Source organism: Semicossyphus pulcher, unplaced genomic scaffold (genome assembly GCF_022749685.1).
Source record: "Semicossyphus pulcher isolate SPU_LCO1_2020_fin unplaced genomic scaffold, fSemPul1.0.p SCAF_27, whole genome shotgun sequence".
Classification (NCBI taxonomy): domain Eukaryota; kingdom Metazoa; phylum Chordata; class Actinopteri; order Labriformes; family Labridae; genus Semicossyphus; species Semicossyphus pulcher.
Window position 1 is genome coordinate 2,129,589 of NW_027211701.1, and position 19,830 is coordinate 2,149,418.

Consider the following 19,830-nt stretch of genomic DNA (forward strand, 5'->3'; position numbering starts at 1 on the left):
GTGAAAAAAACCCACTTGCTGATATGCTTACCCAGTTCAAGTTTACTTGTTTGCTTGTTTACAGACATTTTTCGGTCAGTTTGAACTAACAGATGTGGAATATTGGATATCAGTATTAGCAGCGCATTAGTCCACTGAAACCAGACAAAATCAGGTTTGTCAGCCTTTAATGCACATGAACTTGTGCAGACACAAAAAACTGAGAGAAGGAGGATTATTTTAATTTGCATTTTGAAGAATAAAGTTATATTCTTTCAGCTGAATTAGTAACTGTTTTAAATGTAATAAAAAAAAGTCCAACGTTCATTATTCGAGACAGGCATGAAAAAAATGTTCGGAAACGGAAGATTTTTCTACATTTTAAGAGTTTTCCTCAGGGCTGCACGGTGGTGCAGTGGTTAGTGCTGTCACCTCACAGCTAGAAGGTTCCTGGTTCAAATCCCAGTTCAGATGTAGTGGGCCTTTCTGTGTGGAGTTTTGCAAGGTCCCCCCCATGCATACGTTTTGTTCCCTCAGGGTACTCCGGCTTCCTCCCACAGTCCAAAGACATGCTCGTTTGGTTTATTGGTGACTCTGAAATTGCTCGAAGGTGTGAATGTGAGTGCGAAAAGTTGTCTGTCTCTATGTGTGATTGACTGGCGATCTGTTCAGGTGTAACCCCGCCTCTCGCCCAATGATAGCTGGGATAGGCTCCAGCCCCCCCGCACCCCTGAAGGGGTATAGATGATGTACTGAGTTCTTTTTCTTCTTATACTAACACTTAAAGGTTCTTATATTGAAATGGAAACTTTTTGGCGCGTGGGGCAAACTTGAAGAAAAGCTGAAAACTTTAAAGACTGAACAAACAACTCAAAGGATGAGCATCCTTATAGTGCAGATTACAATGTAAAGGTCTAAACGTACCTTTTTGCTCTCCATTTCTGCTGAGGCTCCTTCTTCTCAGGGTTCAGTCAGGCCTGCTATGTGACTGCTTCAGTTACTCTTAAGCCGTTATTACTTCCATCCATCCTTCCACTTTCTTCTGATTATCTGGCGCACGTCTTGGTTAGCAAAGACGTCTATGGGGTCAAATAATGGTCGAAAAGATTTGGAACACTCAAAGTCATTCTTACATACAAATAATGTCCAAACTTTGGGAGTTCACCAGAAGAATCAGAAGGAAAAAAAAGGCACCCTAACCTTTTGTTCCTTTTATTCAATATATAGATTTTACATTCACATTTAAAGATTCCTACCCGCCATGAGTTGAGTCTTTTAATTCTATTACACTTATTAACTTTGCTTTTCAAAAGCTGTGTATCAAAACGATATATTATATATTATTATTATTATTTATGTGTCTTTGGTGGAGAAATTACAGCTCCATTCCAACACACACGTTTTAGGGACGGTAAAAGTTTCGATTGTACTATGCATGTAGTCTGAGTAGTATTGACCAATCACGTATCAGCATGCTGCGGCGTTCAGGGAAACTGTGTCTGTGCAGAGATCAAAAGCAGGCGGAACGTAATCCACCGTAATGACATCCCGGCTCTCATCAGGGGCTATCTGACAACGATTTAGCTTCTTATTAATCTCTGTAAACAGACATCTGCATGCTAACAGCTAACAATCTGTTCTAGATCTAAAATTCAACTTGAGATAAATTCCCTGACGCTGCGTCACGAATATCATGCGCGCGCAGGTTAGTAACCACAGCAACTGAAGTAGCCAGATGTAAAAATGTGAAATTACGACAACCGTAGCCGTTGTATTACACCAACACTATCAAAGCAGATACACATCAAACCAGCAGAAATCAGTCAACAGTAATCTACAGCTAATTCTATTTAGCAAAAGCACTTAGTTTGCTAACAGAGACTGTGGAAAAAACAGAGCCAGCTCAGCAGTAACTCACTGATGTGAACATTTAGCTGTGAGAGCACAGGCAAAGAGAACTATCAGGAGAAAGTCTGACACGGTCACACTGCCTGGACACGTCACAGAGACATGTTCAGCCACACCGCCATGAAACAACGCTGAACAGCAGCAGCAGCGGGAACAAGCTAACGTTAGCCCGACTGCAGCGTCACAGTAACCGCAGACGTCTGAGCAATGTTAAACAAATATAGCAGAAATGAAGCTGGGGTAATTACCTGTGGAGCAGAACCTAACTCAACGTCACTTTTTAATCCTCTCAGGTCCCGTAGCTCTCCACCTCAGAAATGCCGCATCAGTGTTTACTCTCGTTTCATTTCTGTCCAACTCTTTCTCTTTAGCTTGCTCCTCCTCATTTCTCCTCTTTAGTGTAACGCTCTTTGTAGTGTCAGCCTTGTTGGCAGTGGAGGGACGGGCAGTTTGTTCATTCCTGGTGGTCGTTTTTCAGCCTTTGTGGACACAAACCGGCTGACGCTGCGCACACTGATCTTTTTGAGCTTGACCGTGTGAGCATGCGCGGAGGAGTGGCGCTGCACAGCGTGTGATTGACAGCAGCCTGAGAGACTGCTTGGCTCTGATTGGTTGTGTGTTTCAGGAGCGTTGGATTCTTACACATGCCATTAGAAGCAGTAGGAGGAGCCAGAGGAACAGTATTTTTTTTTTTTTTTTTTACAGATTATCTCTCTCATGTACCACTGCATGTTTAAAGTGACAGTTTGAGCAAATATGACAAAAATTTTATTTTAATAATGTTACCTACTACAGCTTTAATTAAAGTCAATCACAAGATAAACAGGTAATTTTTCTGTAAACAATGCAGCACGTGGAAAAGGAAGTCTTGACTGGAAGTCGTTCATCGCTAACCGCTGGCTATGCATGTTCATCGTTCTCCCCAGAGGCTGTATCGTCGTCAGACTTTAGCCGAGGGGATCCGAGATTGGCCAAGACTGGCCTTTACCTTTGACCACAAAATTTCACTCAGGTCATCCCTGAATCAAAGTGGATGTTCGTGCCAAATTTAAAGATACTCTCTTGATGTGTGCTTGAGTCATTGTATGAATGGACAGACATACAACTTGTCCTTGTGTAACTGTTTAGTTGTTACTACAGACCAATGACTGTATATATAGATGGACGACGCGTCTCCATCTGCTCCCATTATACGAAATTGATGCCAAAATAGCCCCATGATAGGCGCTGCCATCTTGCGATGGTGACGTCATATGGAGCCAGAGTCTGCGCAGTAGAGATCCGCGAGTGAAGCGGCCGTAGCCACTTCCGCTAACCAATACACACACTTAACTTACCGAAGAAACAGCAAGGATCCTGCACGCAGGCGTGTTTAACAGCAGAATATCTTCTCTGTGTTGGTCTGAGGTTAAAGTTCACAGGTATAGAAACTTCAATGACTGTAGTGATTGTTTTAATTACGTTTCCACTCGCGGATCGACCTCCGCTCTGCTCACCTGGAACTGATTTGCTGCAGGAGCCGAATTTGTCAAAAGAGCTGTCAGTCATCATTTTGACAGCATCAAATAACTAATTAATAATAAACTTAATAAAAATTAACACGTGGACATAAATCAGCATGATAATAACTAACTATCATGACAGAAAAAATCCATCTTTTTATACAGTCTATGCTACAGACAAGTTGAAAGTTATCTCCATGGTGCCATGGATTTTATTTCAGTGAGGCACAAATCACAACTACAGACTACAAAAAAAGGCCGACATGACAGCTCCCCAACAGTGAAGCCCAACCCTCTCTGTCGCCCCCTGCTGACTGGCTGCAGTATAGCTCATACAGCCCGCCTCCTCCATGTTAACAGATGGGACATGAGTCAAACTATAAAATCAAAATACACGTCAAATACATTTTTCTCAAACATGGTTTCTGTCATTATAGTTAGTTCTTATCCTGCTGATTTATGTCCAAGTGTTCATTTTTCTGACAAGTTTACTTTTAATTAGTTAGTTGATGATGTAAAAAGGGGGTGTGGCCTCATGATTGACAGCTCTGTTGACAAATAGGGCTCCTGCAGCGTTCTGTTCCTGAGTAGCAGAGTAGAGGAGGAACGGCGAGAGGAGACGTAACAAATCTAAAATTAAATCAAATCTAAATTTAAATCAGAACTGTTATTGCAACATTTTTAACGTTTTATTTGTGATTTATATTTAGCAATCAAAACAAATATAATGTATGCAAAGAGTTAGCATGGGGCTTCAATACAATACGATCTTAGTGTCATTTAAATGTATGCAACTCAAAAAATATACAGACAACTCCTGTAATCAATAATTTACACTTTTGGCTGCATCTTCCTTTTTTCCTGAAGTTAAAATGTACTAAATGCATTTTACTATTAATCAAACAGTTGACATATTTCTGTTGCCACATAAAGTTAATTATACACACACACACACACACACACACACACACACACACCTGATGTTGATTATCTGGTCAGGACAGTTCATCTGGTTACACTCCATGACGAACAGTATCATGCAAGTACAGGGGGAAAACTCCCCGGTCTCCTTCTCTGTTACAGCATCAACAGTATATTTAAAACATGACATTTTGTGCATCGTCATAAAACATGAAGAAGGCTACGCTGATAAAGGAAGCTTAAGGCAGATAAACATCGTTACTCAAAAAGATTTGCAGAAAGAAAAAAATAATGTCACAAATCAGAGAGAACTTCTTTCTCTTCTGCACCACAAACAGTCAATAGTTGTTTTAAAAGGTGTATGCCAAACACATTTTGCTTCTAAAAGACGGTTTCGTGCTCTTTAATACTTTATAATGCAATGTCCCATTTTACACACAGCCACAGTTAGAAGGACATACAACAGACAGTGTGGTTATGTGTGTTTTTCATTTATGGCTACTTAGAAACACAGGAACACAGACTCTCTGAGGAGTGGATGTTGCCATAGCAGAAGTGCCTTAAACCCGCATTCTTTCAAATGGCCAGCAGAGGGCGAAGCCACAGATTATAAAAAGAAGTACGATTATATAGAAGTCTATGAGAAAATGGTCCTCCTTCTCTCCTGATTTATTCCCTCAGTAAACATTTCCCTAATGAGTTTATGGTCTCAATCTCCAGTTTCAAGTCTTCTTCAACACAGCATGATGTTCATTTGAGCTTTACAATGTTACAATTTTATTTTATTTTATTTCAATTTCATCCTGCAAATAAAAGTGCAAAACAAATGTTGTAGATTTGATCTAACTGGGGGTCCACCGAGGCTTACTGCTAGGCCTTTCACCATATCCACACAGCGGCCATTTTCCTCTAGTGTCCCACTCAGGGAAGGAAACTTGCTGGATAATGTTGCACAGCTGTGTTCCAGGTTGCAGATCAAAAGTAGGAAATCTGACACTTCTTTATCGTTTCAACACATCCCTATCGTTCAGCAGCTAAAAAGACAACAGGCAGTCAAATTTGGAGGGACATGCAGCCATATTTCAAGGTAAAACCACAAATTTAATAACCCATTAGCTAGCATTTTGCTAGCGTTAGCTAAAATGGACCTGTAAATAACGCTTTTCTAGTCTTCTGACTACTCAAAGCTGCTTTTAATCTATACATCACATTCACCCACACTGATGGCAAAGGCCTGAGTGCCGATCTCCAATCAGATCTGTCCATTCATACCCAGTGGCATAGCCATCGGGATTCAATTTGGGATTCAAGTGTCTTGTCCAAGGACACTTCCACATGCAGCTGTGGCGGGCAGGGATCAAACCTCCAACCTTCCGACTGAGAGACGACTCTACCACTGAGCCACAGCCGCCCCAGCTACTGAGAGATGTGGGTTAATCACATAGACTGTATAAAAAGACGGCATGCTCCCTAAAAGGGAATTCTATAGAGGCTGAATTCTCATTTAAACGGCTTGTTTCCACCACTGAGCGTGACATCAGAGGAAAATGGCCGCCATGTGAAGTGTTGAATTCATCTGCATCTTTGCCTAAAACTATAAACTTTAGGGCGCTGGTTTAGCTCAGTTGGTAGGGCAGGTGCTCCATGTACAGAGGCTACAGTGATCGCACGTTTGACTCCATGTCACCCCCCACTCTCTGCTCCCCACACTTCCTGTCTCTTTTCAGCTGTACGACACAACGAAGGCAAAAGCTAAAAGAATAATCTTTAAAAATATATAATTTTGTGACTTTCTTCAACTTTCTCTTTCAATGCTGTTTTTGGCAACTCCTCAACGCAAACGTTGGACAAATAATCCCCAAACTGTGCCGGGAACATTGACAGACTTTGCTGAAAGTAATCACTGAAATCTCTTCACATCAACCTGTTTTGAATTTGTACATTTAAACCCGTCTTCAAGTAAATTTTACATAAATGCACATAAAACAAATTGTTGTAACCAAACGTGCTCGGATGCCGAGGCCGAGCTTCACCACACATTTTTTTATTTATTCTGCCACAAGGGGGCGCACAAAATGGAAAATAAGTTGTCTTCTCTTATCAGTTCTGAAAGAGTCAAATATTCTGTATAACAATCTCTCAGGTCAGCTGCATCTGATCGTCTGCTCTAAAAAGTCACATTTTGTCATATTTTTTTCTGGTTATGAACAACGAGACAAATCGTTGCAGAACTCGGTCAGGATCATCTACAGACTGAAATTAAAGCTGCTGTGAGGAGTTTTTCGCTGGTTATGAAACAGCCTGAAATTAATTCTGATGACTCTTTATGACCTACAGAAACAAAGCAGACCATCAGCAACAGGATTGATTATTTCTGTAAAGTTATTTTTCATGCCTGAAACCACTGGTGGGGGGGGGTAGGTGTCAGGTGAAGTGATTAACTGCATGCTACCTTTGTTTACATTTTCCAGGGCAAAAATTTAAAGTGAGTGATGCATATTTTTGGTTTTGGAGATTTTTGGTTAAACACCACTTTAGCATGTACAGGACAAAATCAGCAAAGAGATAAGAGGTACGGCTTTGTCCACAGGGGGCGCCAAAATCAACACCAACCAAAAGTTCCTCACAGGAGATCTAACTAAACATAACAATACATTTTTTAACAAATATAGTCGTGAAACAATTCTTCACTGAAGCTCATAGACTAAATGAAAGGTTCCTGAAAGTAGATTTATATAACAATCAAAAACAATCATCATCAGCATATAGAGACAACCACGGTGTACTACTCTACAGAGAATCAAGTTTGTTTCTTGTGAAATAAATAAGACACATTCTAATAGTCTCAATCTGCTCGGACCCCAGTCATCACTGCTCGCAGCTATTGAACTGTTCAAACACTCACCATTTACAGTGTGTGCAAGTCCCAAATAACAATGGTTAAACATGATGAAGGTCTGCGGTAAAGAGAATTCTGAACAGTGAGGAACAGGGACAGTACGAGGCAAAGCTTTCCTTGGATGCACTGCTGTAAAGTTATAATCTTTTTATTTGTCATAAAGTTAATTAATGTGGGGAGCTGATTATGACTTTTATTTGGCTTGGTGTGTGTGTGTGTGTGTGTGTGTGTGTGTGTGTTTGTGTCTATGTATGTAATGTGTGAGCTAGCTAGTGTTAAGTGCTGGTTTATTGTACCTACAACAACAGAGGCTTCGTGGCTGTGTTAAACGTACGGCTGGTGGTATTTAATCTTTCTATCTGACAAAAGAAGCAAGTTTTAATTCTTTTTGAATAAACATTAATTTTAACAAAATTTTATTTCTTTGTTACTTTCCCACAAACATTTTGGAATACCACAAAAGCAAATCGAGCCTCACAGACGCATCGTTTCCTGGTCAAATCAAGTACCGTAAAGTCCGATGTGTAAGACGCACTCTCAATACATTTTTTTTCCTTCTAAAAAGTCGGCTGCGTCCTATATACTGGTGTAAACAATATACCAGTATAAAATGCAGAGAGATGTTTTATTGTCACCACCCTCACAGCATTCAACGTTTCCATAGGCTGAGCTCAACAACCGCACTGGTAGCTAGAAGGATTGCAAACTCCACATGGTGAAAGCAGATGGTCGGCTGTCATTTGTGTGTTTTGAACGTGTCTTAAATGAAAATAAATTGAAAGAGTGTTGCAATAACTTCTATCCACGTTATTATTAATAAATAACAATAAAAAACCTTTTTCCCTCTGGGAAACCCCAAAAAACAGACTGCGTCATATTCCGATGGGATTTATATTCACGGTAGTTCCTATTTTTGGAGACACACTTTATACTTCCACTCCGTGACCTGTCACTGAATAACACTGTCTTAGATATACAGTACATATGTGTATCTTTGCATCATATCCTCTTACGCTCGCTGCTGTGCTTTGTGTGGGCGTCTCTCTGAGCACTCAGGCACCTCACGCCCTCCAGCAGCATGGGAGTCCCGTGATGAGGGTCTGGACGGAGGGAGGGAAAGGGAGGAGGGCAGAACGGAGAGAGAGATGCAGACAGATAAAGAGAGAAAACAAAATGTGTGTTAAAAAGTTAAAAAGTTCCCTGTTCGCTTCCTGTTTTTACTACGGTTGTCACAATACCAGAATTCTAAACTTTAGTATGATTCTAGTAAATCAAACGATACCTGACACCTCTTTCAATACCAGGGCGAATAAAAAAAGTTCTCTGCACACAATATGTATATGCACACTCTGCTGGTACAGAAACACGCATACCTGCTCAGTCAACATGCTGTTAATAGGACTGAAAGGCCAGCTCAACAAAAAAAGCATCAAAAGCAAAAGTGTCTCCATTTAGTTTTGGTTCGTTCTGACAGTTTGATTTGGTTTGTTGCAGCCAGAATCTCTCTAGTTTTGATTTGTGGTGGCTGTGTTTGTATGCGAGTGTGTGCTCTGTTTATTGTGTGGATCTTTGTCTGTTGTTTCGCAGGTGGAGCATCCTGAGTGGCTGGATTTGGGGGTACGTCCATGGGGAGAGATTCTGCTGGATCGGTCAGTCCTCAACATCCTCGACTTTCAAACAGACCGGGTCCCAACGGTCACAGTCGATCCTGTGACGGCAGCCGAGCGTTTCCTCCTCAGTCTCCAAAAACTTGATTTAGAAAACTTGTGGATTGTCAGAATACGCTTTTGTTTTGTCTGTGTGCTGACATCCATTTGTCTCTCTAACCTTACTACTGTGTTAGCCATTAGCATAACAGAAAGATTATCGTCTAAACAGGAATCACTAAAGGTTCTGCCCTGACATACTGCTTGCTTCCTGCCACAACATGCTAATCATAGTCCTGCAGGTTTGCCGCTAAGGCTCGACCATAGAGACTATAAAATATAATCTCAATTGTTTGTTCAACCCGTCTGATTTGGTTTTAATAAATGACATGCTGCTAATATTAGCTGCCTTCTCCCACTCGCCTGCATGCCTCTGTTTGAGAGGCTGGAATAAATTAGTCGTGCTGCTGCTTTTAGATGTGACAGCTTCTCAGCAGACAGAGGTTTGTTTGAAGTAGGACACTGCAAAAATGAGCCACGTGCAGACGACTGAGGAGGCTTTTAAGGAACAAAACACGCCGTGTTGACAGTTTACCTGCGTCTGAAAATAACTTTCTGTTGACTACAGGAGCTCACGGATGCAGTGGCCATAACCACCAGGACAAAGTTGAATTTAATTTCCAAACATCATCCTAAACTCTATCCCTCTTTCTGTATCTCTCTCTGTCTACATCCATCATGAGCTGCATGTTTTACAAAGTCGCCCAAAAAAACACAACTCGCGCGTTTTTCACGCCTTATCTTGTTTCAACAGCAGCAGGTGAGCCGCACCTGAAGGAGGCTAATGAGACCGACACTACACGGCTGCACTTAAAGTCTTTCAGAACAAAAAAAGATGGTGAGTATTTAACAGAAGATGTCACATCTCAACAATGCATTTACAGGAGGAGCCCTAATGAAATCACTTTTTGAAAACTGATTCTATTTGTGTTTCTGTTTTTACTCTTTGTGATCGATTATGTTTTATAGCTTTGTTTGTTTCTTTGTCTGTTTTAAACGTGGACTGTTTTTATACCAAGCTTCTTGTTTAACTTCAAAAACAGCAAAATGTTTTGTTCCAGTTTCAGACAGTTGCTTTCAAAAGTAGCAGCTCTGACTGATTTGTTTTTGTGTGTACTGTGCTAGTAAACATACTACATACTAATAGTGTGTGTGTGTGTGTGTGTGTGTGTGTGTGTGTGTGTGTGTGTGTGTGTGTGTGTGTGTGTTTAGTAGTATAACTAGTAGCAGTACATACCAATGACCTTGGCCTGGAGTCTGACCTTCAGACTGCTGCCCTTTCTCCCTTTGGTAACCAGAGTGAACTCCTCCTGCAGCACCCCCTCCTGGTGGGTCCTGTACTCACACATTACTTTAACTCCTAAAGGGAGGGAGGAAGAGGGTTCATCAGTTTCTACATTTACATCCACTTACATTTTTCTTTTAAACGTTGTGTTTTATTCAGATGCATGTGTGTGCAAGAGTCTACGTAAGCCTTTTTATAGGGGGAAGTGGTCTTGAGTGACAGAAAAATAAGAGAACAGATGAGAGAAGGACAGTCGTTTTTCATCCACTGTGCACGGTCGTCAAACAAAGTGCTGACACAGAGGAGGTGTATTTTTTCTTCTGGTGCGTCAGATGAAACATTATGTCTCTGTGCAGGATATTGCTCACTCAGCTGCACATCAAAACAGTGACAGTCCCCTGAGCTGCAGGATGCATATTTGATGCACAGGCTTCATCTGGCCTCTTTGGAGCAATGGCTAAAGAGGCCAGAGTCCCACCTGACAGTGAGTCATAGTCCCACTTCTCCTCTGTGTAAGCTGCTGTTCGTCTAGCTCCTTTACCTCAGGGGGTTTCTCATGGAGATGAAATGGATAACTAATATTATTCAAGATTAATAAAGAAACAGTTAAACAATCAGCACATATTCAACGACAGCTCTCTTGATGTGTTGGGATCACGTGTGATGAAATGATTAAAGATTTAATGGCTGCAGTTAAATCGTCCTTTTTTCTTTAAAAGAATCCAAACTGAGTAAATTTACCAGGAAGTATTAAAGTAGCAGCCAAGTTAAGAGCTTCTCTTAATGCTAATGAAAGGAGCTCCATGCTTTCTGTCTTTTCTCCGTCATAGAAACACTGGATCATCCTTCATGAAAGGAAAGGAAATAATGTCCCACCTGTCCTTGTGGCAGCAATATGTAAAGCTACGCCTTGCACAATTTGGCCACACATGAAAACACACATTTAACAAGAGAGAAGTACATCTGTATGCCCATCTATGCCACAAATTAAACAATTATTTTTTATGGAAATACAAATTTTCATGTGGATAAACACGAGTAGAGAGGAGGGTGAGCAACCACTCTCGAGGTAATTACTTTTAAGCAGTGTTGTGGGTAACGCGCTACAAAGTCATCCTTTTTTGTTGTAACATGTTCATTCTGCAATTCAACTAAACTGTTATTTAGTAACTTTTTCATAAACAGTAATCTGTTACTTAATAAATTACCGTATTTCTCTTTTCCTTTTGTCTCCACAGAAACAGAAACTCCCTGAAGCTCTGTTTCTGTTTCTCTCCTCCTTCTCGGCAGGTCGTTGCGTACCAGCAGAAGGTAGACACAGCTGTGTCAGTGCACATGTGTAGCTAGCTAATTCAGCTAGCGAGCTGTCAGAGAGGACAGCGTTTACTTTGTGTAAATATTCACATGATTCTGAATGTTTGGGTGAAAGGGACGAGAACAACATGACGGTGAAATGTAAGCTGTGTCTGGAGGAGAAGTGCTCGTCAGCTGTGAAGAGCTCGACTTCAAACGTGAAGAAGCATCTGCAGCTAAACACAGCTCCACAACACTGGTGGGACTAAGAGCCTGTGATGTGTTGTTGTCATGGAAACAGCTGTGCCTAATACTGTCTGCCTCTGCCCAGTTCACTGTCAGACTGTTAGCATCATAAAGAGCTGTAAAGGTTATACTGCGTCTGTCAGTCCTGTTATCAGGCTGCAGAGTTACAGATTACGTGCCGTAAACGAGGCTCTGCAACGACGGTAGAGTCGATACATTCATAGGTCGACGTACAGCAGGCGACACACCGTCCTGACAATATAACACACATGTGTAACGAGTTGCAAAGGGGGTTAATTACGGTAAGTAACGTTACCCAACACTACTGTTAAGTAAAACTTTTGATTACCAGTAATCCTTTTCTTGTTATATTTCAATTTTAGCCTTCAACCCATCCGTGAAACTATTTTATGCCACCTTTTACAGCCTACAGGTTAGTCCAGTTCAGTGAAGTTTGAACCTGTTGTTTTAATGACGCTGATGACGGCTTACAGCTGTCTTGCCCAAGGACACTTCGACACTTCGACTGCTTCAGCCTAGGATCAAATCTCCAACCATCCGATTGAAAGATGACCAACACTACCACTGACCCACAGCCGACCCTGACAATGTCTTATAAACCTGCTGAGCCTTTGGCCTACAGACCACTGTGATGCTGTATATGCACACAGGGTACCTGAAAACTTTGGAATTAAGAAAGCAGGACTGACAAGACAACAGTGCCGCGTTACTGACTCTGAGGCTGAGGATTTTGGTATCGGAAATGCTTTCCAGGAGGAATCCTTATCAGATGCCCGAACCACCTCAACTGGATCCTTTAGATGCAAAGGAGTAGCGGCTCTCCTCCTCCTTTCTCTAAGGCTGAACCCAGACACCCTGCAGAGGACACTCATTTCTGTTGCTTGTACCCACGACCTCATTCTTTCGATCACTACCCAGAGCTCATGACTGGTAAATCGAATGCAACAGTTAATTAATCTTTATAACCAGATGTTTGCATATGCATTCAGATAACAGTCTGACTGTAGACAAGGTTATCCACAACATCTCTCACATTCACCTCCTTTCTCAAGTTACTAGTAAACAAAGATAAACAATGACCAGTACTCAGAAAAGGAAGCCATAGCCAGAAGCCAAAACCTGAGATTGGGACTATCGGGGATGGTCACTGTCACTGTGCTTTCACCTTCAAAATCCTGGTTAGTGCATGTTTGGCCTTCTTGAGTTTCCCAAACCAGCAGATTAGAAAGAACAAGTTAAAACAGACTCAAAATAGGATCTTTAAAATAGTATCTGGAGAGACTTATAGTTCTCTACAGAGTCTACTCGTCCCTTGATAACAGAAGGGACAAGCGGTAGGGCCAACGTCTTAAAGCATTACTCACGCCCTTAGTTTCTGTCACCAGTCGGTTTGGATACAGTTTAAGACAAGCCTTTTACTTTCTACAAGTATTGCCAAACAAATATCAGTGCCCCCAAACAATCTGTTGCTGTTGGTCCATCCAACACCTTGATCCAGAGTGAGATACATACAGTAGCTATTAGACGATCTGTTTGTCCTGGTTGTAAAATCCACCTGAGCCATTTGCAGCTTTGTAGGTAGGCGTATACAAACAGGCGGGTGTTACAACAATGTTGGCAGCAAAGGGCAGCGGGTCATGCAGTGTCACGGCAGGGTTTCCAGCCATGTATTAGTTTAATTTAACTTTCAACTACAGGCGGTATCGCTAGTAAGACTGGATATTTCGCCTACTTGTATGCACCTCCAATATCAGCTATTGAACACAACGATGATTACAAAATTTCCTGTGAGTTTTCTCACAGTCTGAACTTACCCTCTAATGTCGAGTTTATACGGTGAATCCGGAGGGCAGGGGGTTTCCGAGATGGAGAGCAAGAAGGAAGACAGGAGAGCTCTTTTCCCACTGTGGGGACATCAGGGACAGTGATGATGATCTCATAACAGTGATGGCTCTTCAGGAAACCAGCCTGGTGAGGGGCAAATAGTGGGAGGGGGGGAAATAGTGGGCAAAGACAGATGGACAATAGGCAGAATGAAGATATGAAACAAGAACAGTATTTTTTAAATTGAGATGTAATGTCGACAGTCTCAATTATATCTCAAACAACTTTGGTATCAAAAAAGGTAAGGCTGGGAGCTTCCAGGGCACACATGAGTTACTTTGAGGTACTGTTCTGATCGGGGTAAATACAGACAGAAACATCAAAAACTCTGTTTGTCTATTTTAAATGTTTTAAAAGAGATTGGCTTTGAGTTTTCCTTTGAACTGTATAGCTTTGGTATTGGCAATTCTTTTTAGCTCAGCTAACAATACAGATAAACATTTAAACTCCGGCGCAACTCAAAACTAAACCTCATACCAAACAGGCTTCCAGTGCATCAGTCCTTACTAAGAACTACAGAAAAGTGTTTTTAAACGATTGAGGGGAAATTCCTTAAACGATGCAAAATCCTTCCATCTGTTGATGAGCTGCAGCCACAGCAGACAGGCAACCTTGGTTATTAATATGTCAGTAAGAAATCATACATCTCCAATGAACAGCTTATAAACAAACATTTAAGCTTCATGCAGGTGAAAGCTATTGATAACAGCTGCTTTAAAGCTACAGTAGGCAACATTATTTCTTAAGAACTTGATTAAAATAACACATTTTGATCAGTGCATTTCTCTAACATTATTAAATTTGAATGATGTTGATTGCTGATCTGTGACTGTGAGTGCCCGCCCCTTTGTATTCAGTTTGTTAAAAAAATTGTCTGGTCTGAATCAAAGAACCAATCAGGGTTAGCTTTCCACATAACTAGCCAATCCCAGCGACTCTGTACAAACTGCCGTCATCTGGCTTCCACGTGACTCGTGTCAGCAGCGCACGCAGAGGTTGTGTCGGTCAGGAGCTACGGCAACTTGTGGTAAATTTCCTGTACATCCTTTGCCGACAACGGCACATACTGCTAAAGAAGCATAAAGAAGGAATGAGGAGAAAAAAGCTCCAGAGAGAGCCCTGAATAAAAAGAGGGGTCAGACGAGTGGGAGTGTAAGGAGCTGGGGAGCGATGCAGAGGTTGTCCTGTTCCTCCTTGACAAGTAACAGTAGCTCTAAGCTCCAACACCCAGAGGTAAAAAGGTGGTCTACACCAAGAATCATAACTAGAATGATAACTTTAGTAGTATCTGAACATTTTGCCAACAATAAAGTCAAATTTTTGGAATAAACAGCATCTCTCCTCTCTCTCTCTCTCCTTGCCTCGGTGCTGCAGAGAGACACAACGACGCACACACCAGTTGCAATGCGTGTGCATGTTTGGTGTAGCAGAGTGATACAGAGAGGCGGAAGTTTTTTTATATTGAAATGTTCATGTTGGTTACTGCCACTTTAATGAAACGGCTACACACAAGGACAAACCTTCACCAAGTAGCTTCCATCCTTCTCTAGAATAGCAATGAGAGTAGAGAGGTTTGACTGGTCGTCTCTCCGCGTTGGCGAGCCGGGGGGCTCGTCATCGTCAGGGAAACGCACCCCACCCGCCTTGGAGGTGGAGCCTGGTGACAGAGAGAAAATACAGGTTTTAAATCATCCATTAAAGATGACAGGCACAATTATGGAATGAATAAAATACAAGTGTACGAAGCAAAAACAGAAACGTGTGTTTCAAAAACTGTTTGAATGAATTCCTCTAAAGAAGGAAACTGAAGATGAAGGAGATCAGAGACTTTGGATGAAAAGGGCAAATGTGCGACGACGCCCAACACGTTTTCCAAGGAGAAATGTGCTGCACATTCAAAACAAAGCCAGCCGTTCCAAAATAGAAATGGTTCCAAAATTCAAATTCAGAAATTTTAATTTCGTCTCTGCTTATCGATTCCTAAACAAATTTGACATAGTTACAGGACCAGACCTGACCTTTCAGGTCCTGGCTATCTGTCTACACGGCTGCGCCTAGTCAGGTGAGTGACGCGGCTGCTCAAAGCACAATCTGTGCCGAACGCTCGCGCATATCTGCCTGAGAAGGAAGATATGCTTTTTTTCCTTAACAAGAGCAGTTTTTAATTTGGGAGTTTTTATACCTGCTAGTCCAGACTAGGGTTTGCACGAAGCACCACGCACAGACATTCCTACTTCTCTCTCGTCAACACCCACATGGGCTGCAGCTCCCTAAACTGTAAATTATTTTGTATTGGAGGGGGTGGGACATCTGTGTATTTGATTTTTTTCTGTCTGTGTCTGTGAACCTCTTGGTGAGCTACTAGCTTGCGAGCTACCTGTTCTAGACCCCTGCCTTAAGCAAACCAAACGGTCTGTTTTTTGGGTTAGGTTTAGAAAATGCTTGTGGTTTGAGTTAGAGTAAAAAGCCTAATTTGTTCTCTTTAATATTTAAGCAATATATCACACTCACGGCGAGAGGCTGTACTACATCGTCAAACACGGCGATACCAGACTCAGCCTGTGTCACTTCTGACTCTGTTGTGATTCTGTTGTGGCCGTTTACATTGGGTTGTTTTCAGTTAACATTGTACATAAAGTCTCAAGTAGTGAGTCAAGTAAAGTAAAACAAATAAAGATTCAGGTTGTAGAAAATGGATTGTATTTAACATATATCTTCATTTTCGACGCGGACAGCTGTAGTTTTAATGTCCACACTTCAAAGAAAACAGAAAATGAGAACATTCAGCGCCCCTCCTTTTGTCTGTGACCCATTTAGGAAGCCTTTTCTTCCAGAGGATTCCTGCATACACGTCTACAGAACACCAGCAAGGCTTCCAGCAGGAGGAACACTGCCCCCTTGTGATTACAGCCAGATAAGACTGTATGAAGGCCAAACTATTGAAGGTCAGCATAACGCTCACACATAAAGAGACGCACATGAACACAGGTCAGGACAATCTTACCTTTTCTTCCTGTTGCCATGGTGATGTGCTTAGGAATTGGGAATCGTCAGAGGATATCTGACTGATGTCATCACTGACCTCCTGAGCATGACGACAGACAATGACAGTGAGTGACAGAGAGGGATAGCATGACACCAGCTTGTAACTTTGAGTGTTCCTGTTTCTGACAGTGTTGGAAAAACTTCAGGTTTCAAACATGAGATGTTTTCTCTGTACTGGGCTTTAAAGAGATATAACAGAGTTGACTAATATCATGGTACCTCCACTGCATGGGAGTGGTTTCAGATGTGTTTCGACAAGCTCTGTGAACTTCCTTATCACGTGTTAAACAAAAAGTCACCTCTTATTTAAGCCCAAACGGTCTGTTTTTTGGGTTAGGTTTAGAAAGTGCTTCAGTGCTCTGAGTTAGAGTAACAAGCCTACTCTGTGGGCATTAATATTTAAGCAATATATCACACTCAAGGTCGCAGTGTTGAACTGAAGATCAGCTGTGATATTCAGTACAACCTCACGACCTTCAGTGTGATATTGCTTTTATGTAACAGTTATACAAGCAGCAAATAGTAGTTGAAAAGGTAACAATCAATAGCAGATTATTATTTTTTGTTCCACCAACTCAACTAGTTCAACAACTTAACTGAAACACAAACATTGTCCTGCACTCTGAAATCAGCCTGCTGTGTGATTCTCAGGTACCAGCTTGATCAATGAAGACAAACACTCTGCTGCAATGCTGTTGTTTTTCTCCATAGTTGAGTCAATATTCAGGTATTTTAGCACTCATTGGTTTTTCATACTTCCTGTGCCGGCTGCACGGCGGTGCGGTGGTTAGAGCTGTCCTCTCACAGCAAAAATGTTTCTGGTTTGAATCCCGGTTTGGACATAAGGGGCCTTTCAGTGGGGAGTTTCCATGTTCTTTTTTCATGGGTCTCCTCCAGGTACTCCGGCTTCCTCCCACAGTCCAAAGACATGCTTGTTAGACTTAGACTTAGACTTAGACTCAACTTTATTGATCCCTTTGGGATGACTCCCTCTGGGAAATTCAGTTAGGTTTATTGGGGACTCTTAATTGGCCGTAGGTGTGAATGTGAGTGTGAAAAGTTGTCTGAGCCCTGTGATTGACCTGTCCAGGTGTAACCCCGCCTCTCGCCCAATGACAGCGGGCTCCAGCGGCTCCAACCCGCCTGCTACTCTCAACAGCACAGTCAGTATAGATAATGGATGGATATTTCCAGGATACCATTGGTGTTTAAAATAGTATAAGATGGTCAGTTTAAAATCCACAGGAAGTGTAGCCGTGGTTGCAGCTGTGGAAAAATCACCTCTTTAGAAAGATAACAATTCTGCGTGAGGTCTCCTGTAAGTTTGATCTTAGAGTTAAGGCAGAGATTAGGTCCCTAAACACTTTTCAGGTTAGGGTTTGTAAGCTTAACCCAAACGTTGGAGCAGTCGGCATGGGATGTGTCAAGCTAACATTTAATTTGTCATTTATCTGTCATCTAACAGATCCTGAATTTCTCCTTCTAACCTTGGAGTTTATCTTTTATTTTCAAAATGTCCACAGTCACTTCTTGTGTGTACATCACCGTACCCCACCAAGAATACCTTTGAGGAGAGAGTCCCCAAAAGACTATCCTTTAAGTTTGTCTCTTTGGAAAAGATGTGCCTTCTCGATAGGCACTAGAACATGAACAACTAGAGGATATCTGTTTATCTACTTTGTATTTATTGTTCCCATGCATTAGCTGGAAACATCTATCTATCTATCTATCTATCTATTAAGAGAGGAAAACAAACCCATATTTTCTCTTGAAAATTCAGATTTTTGGAGACATTAACATTTTGGATTCACTTCAATAACAGTAAGGGGCCATAAACGCTTTGTCATTGTGAGTAATGTGATGATGAATTATGGAAAGCTAGGGGGGTGAAGGCAACAGCCCTGACAGTAATACATGTGTATCCAAAACTGTCCGGAGACGAGGGAATCAGACATCTACACTTCTCTATGATCTCTTGAATAAGAAACACGCCTATTAATTCAGCATCCTGCAGCAACACTCCTGTCCTTCGCCATGAAAGCAGAATAAGTAATCGCTGCCAACAACACAGGAAAAACGTACCTTTCAGTGAAGATGTGCTGGGCGTTTGCAGCGCCGTTCTACATCCATAACACCAGCAGTGACATGGCGTTACCTCCCTCTGGGCAGGAGCACTGTCTGTCCTTGAGAAGCGCCGCCAAGATGCTGCTGCTGCTGCGTCGTACAGACAGAGACGAGGATATCAAACATGCTTCGTGCGCGCGCGCGGGTGTGTGCCTTCAAAGCGGTCACGCGCGAGGCGTCCGAGATGGTTTCAGTGAGCCGGATCATGTGACTGTTCTGGATTTTATAATTCAGTCAAAATTTGCTGTTTGGACACATATATCCCTTATTTACCATGATTATACCCACGCTTTATAATATCCAGAATACCATAATTTTGCATTATTTTTGGGCAAAACCATTTAATAATGAACATTGTACACATTTTTACTTATGAGTAGGCCTGTCGATTTATTCCTTTGTTATTTGTTACAAGAAATAAATATGCACCATAGATCATCTTTAATAGCCTACATAGAAATATCCGGTCATATTCAAAATTAAAAGTGGGATATGCCAAGAATTACTGTAGGCTATTTGTTTGACAAAACTAACAAACCACTACATCATTTGGCTATCACATGAAATCACATTAACTCTGTAAATACATATCATTTTATTTGTATGATAATAGTTAATCTAGTCATTGTTCCTGTTTAAAAAATGTTTATCAATGTGGGAGTAATAGGATTTTTCAATATTGCTGTATGCTTTTGTTGGCACGTCTTTCCACATTAGGATTACAGATACTGCTTTCAAATGCAGAATGTCTCAGGTGAGACACTTACAGTTTTATTTTTCTTGATGAAGATACATTGAATGGAGGATTCCGAAGGTCCGACCAATTGAAGTAGACTGCAGGACTTTGTAGCCCAGAGAGACAGCCAAGCAAGCAAGGATCTCTCCAAAGCGCCTGAAAAGGACAGTCAGTGGCTCTGGATGAATAAAAGACCCCATCCCGGCTCTCAGGTGAGCAGATGGCATCTGGAGGGTGAGCCTGGGATGCCAGGATTCAGTGCTGAACCCTCTGAAGGTGTC

The 19,830-nt window shown here is 41.7% G+C and overlaps 1 protein-coding gene across 1 annotated transcript; it reads right to left on the bottom strand.

Annotated features, from left to right (window-relative positions):
• Positions 1 to 4,076: 4,076 nt before the first annotated feature.
• Positions 4,077 to 18,867, bottom strand: LOC138605000 (adipose-secreted signaling protein-like). Its single transcript, XM_069677064.1, has 6 exons — positions 18,772 to 18,867; positions 16,649 to 16,729; positions 15,165 to 15,301; positions 13,575 to 13,728; positions 10,153 to 10,275; positions 4,077 to 8,309 (listed from the first exon to the last, which is right to left on the bottom strand). Exons 2-6 carry the CDS (start codon positions 16,665 to 16,667, stop codon positions 8,209 to 8,211), a joined length of 534 nt encoding a protein of 177 aa, XP_069533165.1. The 5' UTR covers positions 16,668 to 16,729; positions 18,772 to 18,867; the 3' UTR covers positions 4,077 to 8,208.
• Between the last annotated feature and the right edge of the window lie 963 nt (positions 18,868 to 19,830).